General features: G+C 46.1%; 1 protein-coding gene across 1 annotated transcript in view; it reads right to left on the minus strand.

The window, feature by feature from the left end:
• Positions 1-12,058, minus strand: part of DOCK11 (dedicator of cytokinesis 11) — a 66,867-nt gene that overhangs the window by 16,426 nt on the left and 38,383 nt on the right. The window contains exons 33-40 of the mRNA XM_085325526.1: positions 11,718-11,793; positions 11,309-11,412; positions 9,152-9,263; positions 8,948-9,014; positions 8,367-8,414; positions 7,700-7,842; positions 6,624-6,739; positions 4,554-4,691 (exon numbers count right to left, since the gene is read on the minus strand). Of these exons, the coding sequence (XP_085181652.1) occupies positions 4,554-4,691; positions 6,624-6,739; positions 7,700-7,842; positions 8,367-8,414; positions 8,948-9,014; positions 9,152-9,263; positions 11,309-11,412; positions 11,718-11,793 (804 nt within the window). The remainder of the gene's footprint in view (positions 1-4,553; positions 4,692-6,623; positions 6,740-7,699; positions 7,843-8,366; positions 8,415-8,947; positions 9,015-9,151; positions 9,264-11,308; positions 11,413-11,717; positions 11,794-12,058) is intronic.

Genomic DNA, 12,058 nt, shown 5'->3' on the forward strand with positions numbered 1-12,058 from the left:
CTCAGGAAAGCAAACGAGAGGCTCGCTCGTCCTGGAGAACTGAAAACACGCAGCAAGGCTGCCCTGCCCCGCCACGGGCAGAGCTGGCCGCAGGCAGCAGCACGGTAAACCCAAACCCTGGGGCGAGCTACCGGGCTGCGAGAGGGGCTCGGAGAGCTACGTCAGGGCGAAGAAAGCAGAAGGGGAAGCCGGGCACCGAGCATTCACGCTGGCATGGCACGCGACTTCCTCACCGCCCGCAGCAGCGGGGTCGACACGGGGAAGCAGAACCAGGAAGGGCTGGGCGACGGCGCGCAGCCCCCTCCGCAGCCGCGGCACCGACGCTTCCCGGGAGAGGAACGGAGGCTGTTTGGGCATCGCATGTGGGTGCCTCCTCCGTGAAAACACTCCCTTTCCAGTGGCTGATCCCCTTGGCATGCCCAGAGACCCCAGGGCCCGCTCCCGCAGAGGGAAACGTCACTGTCTCAATGATTCCCCCCCCACCCCCACTTTCCTGCAGGGAGCCAGAGCGACGCGGGCTCCGGGCAGCAGCGCCTTGGGGACCGGCTCCCTGCAGCTCCGGGAGCCTGGCATGGTTTGCTGAATGCACATGGGAGCCCAAATACCAGCAATTAAAAACGTAGAGTAAACAAATGCAATTACTCCCTCCACATGGCGCCTAGTGCTAGCCTACTCTGTTTATAAAGCATCTTCTCCTCCTTCTCGTTTATTTTGATATTTTATGGAGCTAAATGCCAGCAATGTCAYCGAGAAAAAATATTTCACAGAATTTCTCGGAGGCAGAGAGGCAACAGAGGGAATCACATGTTTTTGTCYGTTCAGTGGAGAAATGTGCTCAGCTAGTTGAAGACACAGTGGTCCTCATGGGCCATGGTCCAGGAGCCACATCTGCCTGCCCCAGCACCGACTCCTCAGGGGACACAATGACAAATACCGCCAGGGTATTCAGTCACCTCCTCCTAGTCCAAGCCTGAAGCCACTACCTCATCCCTCTACTCCTTGCACTGATTATGATTTAGAAAAGCTTGTAAGTACTGCTGCAGCCACCGCTATGGCGTGCTGGTGAAAAGGGTTTCCAACAGCCGTGAGCAGCTGTGGCCAGTCAGGCTATGCCAGCGGAATTATACTGAGCCACACGGGTTACAAGGCAGTCGGAGCACGCTGCCCAAATACTTGGTGTTCACAGCCTCTGGCCAAAAACATTTTCAGGAAAAAAATATGGGAAAAGAAAAGAAGCAAATAACAGTCACGGTAACAGGGCCAGGCGTGCCACGTGTGCACTCAGGAAAGGGGCTGTTGAGTAATTGCTGCCTGTTGTAACGCAAGCCTTCTCCCATGGCAAGACAGAGTCATGCTCAGTTTGGGGTTAGCCCAGAGCAGGTCGCAGCGAGGTGGGATTGGGCAAGTGGGGGCAGCATATGGGCAACAAAAAAGAGGCAGTCAGCGCTTGTTTTCAACATGCAGCATTGCTTTCCTGCAGAGACGAGGTTTTTCCAGGTGTTTCCAACCCAGTACTAGTGAGAGCAACTTTGCYCGGGAATCTGCTGCAGAACAAGTCCAAGATCCCTCCCCTGCGCCCTCCCCTCCACAGTGCACCAGCTCTGGGCGAAAATCTGTTCCTGGGSAGCCCGCATGCCAGGGCGACTCCCTTCTGGGGGACTGATCCTGAGCAGATGCAAACCCACTTGGTGCCGGGGCCAGAGCAGTGACCAAACACTTTACGCCTGCTGGAGATCTGGCCAGGTGCTGCCTGCAGCTCTCCAGCTGGCAGGAGAACRCGAGCCGGAAAGTGCTGGGAAAGCGCATGTGAGAGGATGACTCTGCACTCCGGAGGAGCACAGCTCTGATCCAGCCCTAACACGGACAGCCACAGCAGGAGTCACCCAGACAGGCACTGAACGGGCACCGGGGCAGGGCAGCCACAGTAGGCAGGACTTCTTTGCAACCCCACAGGAGGCTGTAACCCCCGTCCCAGGGAGCAGCTGCCAGAGCAGGCGGCTACACACACTTCTCCATCACTCTTAGATCCATGCATCTGAGCCACTCAAACACAGGGGAAGCCAGTTTGCTGCAGGGCAGATTATCTGAACCCTTAATCTGTGCAGGTTTTCCTTCATAACTCTTAATTTAGTGACCATTCCCAAGCATGTAAATACATATTATCTATAACTGACACTCTGAAAGGAAAGATTTGGATTTTAAGAAAATTTAAGGTATAAAACAAAAGCAATCTAGCTTGATTGATTCTTCCTAGTCGGTAAAACAGAGACAGCTTCCTTCCCAAATTCCTGCCACGCATGCATGCAAGCAGCATTCATTTTAAAACCAAACATGCAAACAATTACAGACCTTACTTGCTCTGCACTTTCTTAAGATTTCTTTTTCAAGTCTCTTGCCTATCAAGTAATCAAGTTGAATGGAAAAGTATTTTACAGATAGATTTTGGGATGCAGAACAACTATGAAACCAGGAAGCTTTTCTCCTCCAAAATCCACCGGCAATGCACAGACTACGTGACACACTTTGTGACACCGGATAAAAGAAGGATTTTTTCCATTGTTATTATTAGCTACAGAAGGCCATAAAAATGACAATGTTGTCATTTTTAACTGCCTCAAAGGTATGTTTCACTTTTGTTTTACCTGARGTTAATACTGATACACTAACTAACCAGCTAACAGCAATATGAAACTCAAAACACAACAGTGCAGTTTTCACATATCAAAGCAAACTTGCAGAAAAACATGCTATCCTTSCACTTGTCATGAAACACAGTGATGCTGGCTATTTTATTGTCACTTCAGGACTTAGAAAAGCACTTTAGAGGACTTAAAAGGAAGTCTGGAACCCATGTGGTTACAGAGTTGGCAAAGAAAACGCTTCCTTATAGATATCATCTGCTGGGCTCATATCTTGCTTTTACAGAAGTAACGCTGTGTCCTGTCTTAGGGGAAATGTGAAAAATTAACCACAATCAAATTTTCAAATCTCTGAAGACCCATGATGCCAATGTGGATTCAGGCTGACATAAATCCAAGAAAACTACCCAACTGCCCATCCTTGGCAAAGACRGCAGCCAGTATTACTGTAATCATTGCTTTGCAAAGTAAGCAAGTAACCTCTGAAGAGCTCCAAGTTTTGAAAGCTGATGGTGAGATCAGACTGAGCAGGTGTGCAGGCTTGGCTTCATGACTAAACAGCCACAGAAAATTGGCCAGAGAGGCAAGAAAAGTCTCTTATTTGCTATAAGCAAGAAAAATACTTTGGGCTAAACGTACTTTTATCTAAAAATGGAAAGAGAGACAGAGAAAAAGACTGTGTGGGTGTATGCAGATCTGCAGCAGGACATATTTCAAGGCTAAGCAGATGAAGAAGAAGATGAAGAAGAGTCRAGCAGAGAACTTAAAAGACTCTGGTCAAGGTAGAACAAAAAACAGGTAAAATAAAAAGGTAGAGTATTAAACCTTGTAGAACTGAGTGATTCCTGATAGTGTCTGCTCACAATTTGGCAAGCTTTAAGAAGTCCCATTGAAAAACACCATGAAAATRTGGTGTTTTTCACCATTCGGTCTGGAGCCAGGTGGATAGCTAGGAGGACTTCTATATTTTCTTGCTTCTTTTGTGCCTGCTTTAGCCAAAAATCAGCCCTAGGGATATTCACACTACCTCTTAGCTTTACTGTGTGGATCCAGTAAAATGCTCATAGCACAGACTTCTCTACTTTTGTAGGGTGGAAATGCTGCTTTAGTATCAAACTTGGTTCAGTGACTGGTACAAGGCACTTTTGCCAGCAATACTTCTTAGATCATTTCAATCACATATTGTGCTACCTGGCTGCAATCTTAAGCCACATGGATTTAATTCATTAAGCAAAATTAGCCAATTAASTGTTGTATTCAAGTGATTTGGTAGCTTTTAATTCATTTTAAATTGTCATAACTGTGCAGCATGGAAGCAATGGAGGTTTGCACGCCTATCTGGTCTAAAAGAACGTGTTTATAAGCAGCAGCAGGTTTTGACAAGCAAGAAGGTAAATGTTAGCAATAGCATCAGTCACAGCTCATATGTGGTTAGCTACTGCTTTGACTCTGYCTGAGCTCAGAGAATTAAGCAGCCTCACTGTGTTCCGGGGCTTGGGAAGTCAGAAAGCTGTAGAAAGAGGTCCAGCTGTTACAACCCTTTCTCAAACGCAGCYTGAAGCTAGTGGATTAGCAGGTCCAGCATGTAAGTATTATTCTGGCAACAGCTTTGTTAGTGATGTTGCCTCTTTGGGGAAAAAATTCAAGAAACATCAGCTTTTGGTGGAACTGACAATAGTCTTTAATAAGAGCTTTATGATCAAGGCAAATGAAGGAAATACTGGAGATTTCTCTGTTTCATGGTATACAAGGAACAACAACTGCTGAAAAAGACAATCTAACCTGAGCTCATTTTTAAATTGGTGAAGAATTTGTTTTCTAAACTCATCTTCAAACAGCACAAAATGGCATATTGGTCTCTTCTTTCAAGCCTATGTAAATTCTATAGCACCTTTGGAGTTATGTATTACATACCTTGCTAATGAAAGCTCTTAGAGAGGCGAACACGTGCTTAAGAGCTGCTTCCGATTGCCCATTTTTGAGAAAAGCAAGATGAATGTCAAAAACCTTCTTCATGAGTGGGTTATGGCCATCGTTGCTTAACAGCTGGGTCTGGAAAGCAAGTAGAGAATTAACTTTGCAGAAACGTCATGCCTGAAGCTGGAAATGGTGGAGATAACTTTACATAATGAATCGCATCAATTCTTAAGCCAGATAAGGAACAGGGATATTTTTATAGCAGAAAATAAAACAAAAATATCTAACTACTTTTGCATCATTAATCAACATCTAACTCGATTATCTGCACAAATTTTCACCAGTTCCCAGAGTCATTTTAAATAAAACAGGCTATTATCAGCATAGCTCTCATTCTTATTTTTCCTATTTCTTTTTATGAGTCTCAACGAGTGTTTTATTTGCAGCTCAAGAAGAGAGAGAGAGAATGACATTAACACATCTTTTCACTGGAAAGATTCTTAGCTGTAGCAAATCAGTACAGTTCCCTTGCCTTTGTAAAATTTTGGCAGTTTGCACCTTCTGGGAACCCACCTCCCTCTTCCCCTTCCCCTACACAAAGATGATAAAACACAGTTACCTAGAGAGGATTAAGAAACTTGGTGTCAGAGTTATTTTGCCTATTTCTACTTTTTCTGCATACAGACTTTTTTCCAGATCAGAAAAGGAGGATTTCGGCCCCCTCCTGAATCTTTAAAAGTTTGCATTACTGGGAAGTCCCTGACAAACAACCACTGTGTGTGTACCTACAAGCTCTACCCAATGACTGCGGTACATTCAAGCCCTCAGGGTTGGCTCCTGCCTGCGGCCATCCTTGGAGGCCTGGCACTTCACGGCCATCTGGCAGGAACGTGGAAGCCCTATACTCATAGGAGATCAACCATCTCTATTTGATTGCCAGCCCCAGGGTTGCACATGTTCGGATTTGTCTTTGACATCCCATACACATCTTGTGGAGTTGGGTAAGTTTACAACCCATAYTCAATTCAAGGATCACACTCAACTGAGCCCCACTTACTCTATTGATAAGAAAAGCATCAGCACTTTTACTGCAGTATAGGCCRCACTTCTGTGTGGTAACACTGTATGAGCATAAAAGCAAAGCAGAAGCCCAATAAAGCGGAAGGGAATCCAGTCTATCCTGTGGTTTGAAAATCACATTGTTTTGTGGTTCAGCTTTATTCAAAAAGAGGCAACTGTGAATGTCAAGGAGGTTTTAAYTCTTCCTTCTAAAACCTTCTGCTGTTACCAAGCTATTACACAGTAATTTAATTTATGCACTGAAGTTGGTCTGTTGCTCTGTAACAGAAGTAGAGGATAAGACCTCTCTCATTACGTTGTTCAATATATCTATAAAGGAGGTCTTCGCTGTGCTTACTCTTGTATCCTCGTCCATGTGATATTATGCAAGACACTGCTATGAGTGTGTTCCTCTAATCACATTCTGAGGAAGAGCTTTGCTGGAGCAATATTTCAACATTTTGTTGCCAACCTGGAGCTCTCTCCACAGAGGTTTGATTCCTGTGGATGTCAATGATTGCCAAAAGTATGATTCACAAAATGGAGAAGATTTATACTGGTGGTGCAGGTCCTGTCTGAACTGGTAATGGCAACTGGAATGCCTTTGCCTAGAGACATCTGTGTGCAGCAATTCAGAGAAATCCGGGCCTCGCTTCCAGGCAATTACTGGTAGAAAATAGACTGTTCTAAGAATGCTAGATCTCTATTTCCCTCTTCTCTGGTCCCTCCTTTCTCTATGATGCACATTTCCTCTTATTCTATTTTTGTAATGCCTACACTCATGGTATAATGCCCACATAATTTTCTCTGGTCTTGCAGTTTAGAACAAATTGTAGAATTGCGTAAGTGCATAATTATTCTGAAATCCCGTGAAACACTCAGCGTTTTGGAAAGTAAGCAAACTGCCAATCATTTGCCTTCCATTCTCTAGGAGAATGGATCACCAAAATGAACAAACATACAGAACAGAACATGTTTCTCTACAGCATTTTTAATTCTAGTGCTGACCTTGAAACTCTGAGTGAAAAAAGAGATGGTGTCCAGGACGGTCAGGCACACTTCGGTGGCAATATTGCCCTCCAGTAACGCCTGGTGCACAATATCGGCTTCTGACGTGCCTGCATCTGGGGACAGAAAGAAAATCAGGRGCAAATGGTGTTCAACACTGCAGCTCCCACAAAACCTAAAAGCTGATACATATATAAGTTTCTCCATGTATGCTGGAAGATGAGGTAAGATTTAGAGACACAGTCTCTGTTGATGCTCTCCAAGAAAACAAATGTCAGTATCTTAACTTAATCTCATTGCATTCAAAATCAGACAGGGAGGGTGTCAGGGGGACTGGGACAAACTCTTTTCAGTTGTCCCATGTGACAGGACCAGAGGCAATGGGCAGAAACTGAACCACAGCAGGTTCTGCCTGAACATGAGGGGGAATTTCTTCACTGTGAGAGTGACGGAGCACTGGACCAGGTTGCCCAGAGAGATTGTGGAGTCTCCTTCTCTGGAGATATTCAAGGCCCGTCTGGATGCAACCCTGTCTAACMTGCTCTAGGTGACCCTGCTGAGCGGGGAGGTTGGACTAGATGATCTCCAGAGGTCCCTTCCAAYCTTTCTGATTCTATGATTCTATGAATGAAGTGCCCAAGTGGCATCCATGAACGGGAAATAGCAGTGTGCCCCARGGGGGGTGAAACTCAGCCACGTCGAGAGACTTTAGGGAGCATGTCCTGGTGCAGGTCTCGGCATAGGGCCGAACTACTCCCCTGGGGCTGCTCTTTCATCTGTCCTGCTCAGTGCCCAAACCAGGGGGTCTCCTGCACCCACTATCAGAGAGTGAGCTGAGTCAAGACTGGTGAGAGGAAAAAGCTGTACAGATACTAATTCCAGGGCTGATTTTTAAAGGACTRTCTGAAATTCCTCCCCTCCCTTCCTCAAATATAGGAATGTTGCAGAGAGACCAGTGATCATGGTACTTCTCCAGAGTTTAGACATCCAAAAGCAACAAGGAGCAAATGGAAAAAGGCTGCATGCAGTTTAAGAGGCTAAAACTCCACAGTCCCACTTCACTCCTCTATACATACTGTGATTGAGAGTGAAGGAGGTCTCCAAGCTGCCCAGATGCTGAAGTCGCACCTGCATCCCTCCAGGTCTGCTGCGGAGTGCTGGCATCGTCTGAGATTTCCTATCGGCTCCCACATGCTTGGATAACCAGGCATCGTGCACCCTACAAGGGCAAACTAAGGCTGAGGATTTGGATGAGCAGCAGCAGCCACACCACTACAGGTTACACAAGGCACCAGGCAGGAGTCCTGGCCTCCCTCCAATCTGCTAACCTCATGCTGGACAATCCCAGCAGGGCTGACCGAGCTGCCCTGGTCTCAGCAGAACTGGTCTTGCCTGCACCAGATGGTCCTACAGCTAATGAAGCAGCAGGGCTGCTGCTCAGGGCCACCAAGACAGAGCCCGCACTTGTGTTTCTCCTGCACTGACTGCAAGCGCCATTGCAAACACATGCAGGCAGTTGGCAGCACCTCAGTCTCGTACTGGCCCTGGAGGGAAGTGGCAGGGTGCTAAGATGATGACATGCTGCCCTGGCTTCAAGGCAGTGAGCAGCATCCCGTCCCCCTGCCGGCCCCGCAAGCTTCCTGCGTGCTCACGTTGGCCTGGCACGGGTGCGCAAGCTCCCTTCCTGCCGCAGCCGGGAGTGCAGGCAGGGGCCCGCGATGCCCCGGCAGAAGAGTACGCTACCTGGCAATATTTCTCTTCCCCACGTATCTGAAGTGAAATAAACACACTCTAGAAAGAAAAAAAAAAGTGTTACAGATTCTGCAGATCTGAAATGTTTTGTGTCATTCCTAATCGACCCTGTCCTTGCCTGTGGACACACTTCTCTGCACAYGAGTGTTTAGRGCTTGCRTTTAAGCTTTCCTTGACCTCATACYCATGGTCTCCGAACCCTATGGCGCACCCCTGCCTCCCCACCCATCTCTTCCACCAAGCTGGCTGCCAAGCAGAGGTGGCACCAGCTGCTGCAGGTGCTGGCGCTGTGAGCTCCCACTGCTCTCCTGTCACTGTCCACTGCTCTCCCGTGGGCAGCTGGGCTCCACAGCTTGGACTGCTGTGTGCAGGACGGCAGCCACTCCGCCTTGCTTCAGTGATAGAAATTGCCCTTAGAGGAGAAAACTATTTCACTATATCCTGGCCAGACACCTCTAGTACTGCACAGGAATGGGTGCATCTTGAGAAGCACAGGGCAGTCATTTCTTCTTTGCCAATACTGCATGCCACGAGGGTGCAAAGGTGCAGTGTTCGAGGCTCCTGATACTCACTCCAGAAGCATAAGGACATTTATCAGCTCTTGCGGGGAGAATTTGTTCCAGTAAGCTAAAAGAGTATCTGAAAGGAAAAAAAAATCCAGTGACATAAAAACATCCAAACAAACATATCTTCTAGACTAAAACAGTTGGTGATGGTCTCTTGCCTTTCTGGCTGCCCACCCCAGTGCACACCCCCAGCGTGCGAGAGCCACCAACCTTCAGAGATCATCTTCACAATGTAGAGGTAGCACATCAGGAGCATGCGGATCTCAAACTGGTCCAGACGGCTGCAGTGCGACACGCTACTCCTCGTGGAGCTTCTGCGGATCTAACAAGACACAGAGGTGATGAAGAGGCCAGCAGCAGTGGCCAAGGAGGCTTAGACTGTGCGAGAAGGGAGCATGGGGCCAGATACTACGTGGGACAACATGGGCACAGCAAACTGTGCACTTGCTGGGCATGCTGGTGTTTCTGCTCTTCCCCTTGTGTGCACAGCCCAACAGCACCGCACACGACATGCTTTGGAGGCATCTCACCCATCAGGGCTGCTGCTCATCCAGCAGGCACTTGTCTGGAAATCCTGGATAAATGGCCAAACTCTTTTCTGCCCAGAAAAAACCTCCTGGGTGGAGAAGGATGACATTTCCCACTAAACACACAGCAACTCTGCTTTCACTTCCCTTGCTTTCTAAAGTTTTCTAGAACTCTTAAGCTCCATGACATTTTTGAAGTCATTTCTTGTCAAACAAAATAGTTAATTAGCTTTCAAGATGCAAAGCAGGATTCTAACTTTGTTTAAATAGACACATTTCAAAACAAAATGTCACAGTGAATAGAAAAATAGGAGCTTTTAGCTTAAAAAAGAATTGTAATTCTTTTTTGATTTTTAGAAGTGCTTTTACCCTCCTCCCCATTTGATGACTTAGACAAAGAGAGCTGAAATACTTCTGGTGAGTCAATCTGTGTGGGAAAGGCTAATTATTCTGCGGTGGGAAAGATTAGACTTTTAAAGTTTCACCAAATTTTTTTGCTTTGTCTCTGCAAGCCTTTGCCATATCCTCTGACAAATGGATACAGTTAAGCTCTAAGCAGGACCCTTCTTTTTAAGCTGTGCCTCACATGTTTGGAGAGCTACCCAGAGGTCTTATTTGTTGTTTATTCTATGAATGTGAGTCATAAGAAAACAGAATTAAACATTCACTTTAGAACTGGAGATTCAGGGCTATAGCCAGAACTGTACTGCTGACCCCTGCCAAGCCATCGAGTCAGCCCACAACTCACCCAAAGAGACAGCGTGCCTTGCCTCTGTTCAGCAGCTTTAAAGCTGTGCACYTCCACTAGAGACCTTGTCACAGCAGTGCGTTTAAATAGCTTTGTGGATATGACATTTATTACTATAAAAGCAGTTCTCGACTACTCTGAAAAAATGTACCTTCTAGGACATAGAAGAGGGTGATGAGAACTGAGCTGAAAACAACAATGCTTCCCACCCAGCCAGGCACAGCTGATGTATATCCTTAAGAGCTTTGCTGCATACAAACATTTTGATATTCAAATGTTTGGCTAAACTCGGTCTTGTATTTTCATGATTCATGCAGCGGAGCCGGGAATGCTCCACCTTCTCCTGAGCCTGTCAGGACACTGCTGGTAGCAGCCCAGATAATCGCTGCCTTCCTTATCACAAAGGCCAAAGCTGTTAAAGGCGCAGGAATGATGCATGCCAACTCAAGACATCTGCAAAGTGCCTTGAGGAAAATCAGAGCYGGGTTGCACAAATACCTGATTTCCACATGTGTAATCTGGCAACAAGGAGAGTACGCACTCTTTGAACGCTTGAGGTCAGACCTCTTTGTGGTTTGACCACAGTCACTTACTGCAAATTTGGGATTATGGTCGTTAAGCTGCACTGGTTTTCCTACAAGTGTCTCATCTCTCAAGTCAATGGTCATGGGAAGTATCATGTCACGGTGTTTTGCCTTCCAGCTGGGCTTGGACACAGGCTCCCAGCACCACATAAGCCAGGCTCAAACCCATCCAAGCACAGAAAATACATCTGTGTACAGATAAGCGCACCGCGGGAGCAGAGTTTTCCCTGCAGATTTTGTCTTTCATGTTTAATAAGTCAGTTTTTAACAATTTGTATTTTTGGCTCAGAGATTTTTAAAGACAAAAAGCATACCAGATCAGTGAGTCTGACCTCCTTGATTAAATATGAATTTGTTTGCTTCAAATGGAGATATTTTTAAGCTGACTCTTGAGAACACGATCTCAGGGAGCTCCTCCTCCCTCCCACCTTTCTTTTCTGGCACAGCCTGGGCATGGGCCACAGATCTGTGCAGTGAACATCGTTCCTTCTAACCCCAAATACATTACATTTTCACACTGATCCGGGGAACCCGTTGCCCCCTCCGAGTTCAGGGATCCTTTCGAGTCTTCTCTCTTTATCTCATGCCCATTTGGAAGTGCTGCTCCACAGGCTGTAAAAAAAACCCAAAGAAACCAACCCCACAATGATATCGTTTGCACCTGCACTCTGCAGGGCACTGGCCCATCACTGACATTGCACAGAGCAGGTCATGCGGAGAGAATAAACGCGGATGTGGTGGAAAGAGCAGCGAGGGTCACACAACATTCAGGGAAAAGAATATGAGCTCTGAGAGGAAGTTTGTCTTCTGAGAGGAGGTTTTGGGTGAGGGCTGTTTACCAGCTGTGAAGTACTGAGCACTAGTAATAGTTTAATTTAAAATAGTGAGAAAGTTAAAGTTCAGAAAAATTAATTTACCTGTATCTTTGTCTGCAATCAGACTGGATCTGTTTGAGGGGGATGCAAAATTGCACACGAATTCATCTCTGGATGCCTGCAAAGCAATAAGAGGCTTTTTTTCTACCAGTGGAAGATAATACCTCTTCAAAGTATGGAAGAGWATAATGAAATAAAAAAGCAAATTAGAGTAGCCTTGTAAAAGCTGATTAAAAAAAAATCTATTTTCTTACTTCCATAACAAGGATACAAATGACCTGGGGAGCTGTACAAAGAATGGCTGTACAAACATACTGAAGTTATAGCAATTTTTTCCTTACTTTTTTAATCTTTTGATCTGAAATTATTTGTTTCATTTGAAT

Source organism: Rhea americana, unplaced genomic scaffold (assembly GCF_003343005.1).
Source record: "Rhea americana isolate MKP2758 unplaced genomic scaffold, rheAme1 scaffold_98, whole genome shotgun sequence".
Classification (NCBI taxonomy): domain Eukaryota; kingdom Metazoa; phylum Chordata; class Aves; order Rheiformes; family Rheidae; genus Rhea; species Rhea americana.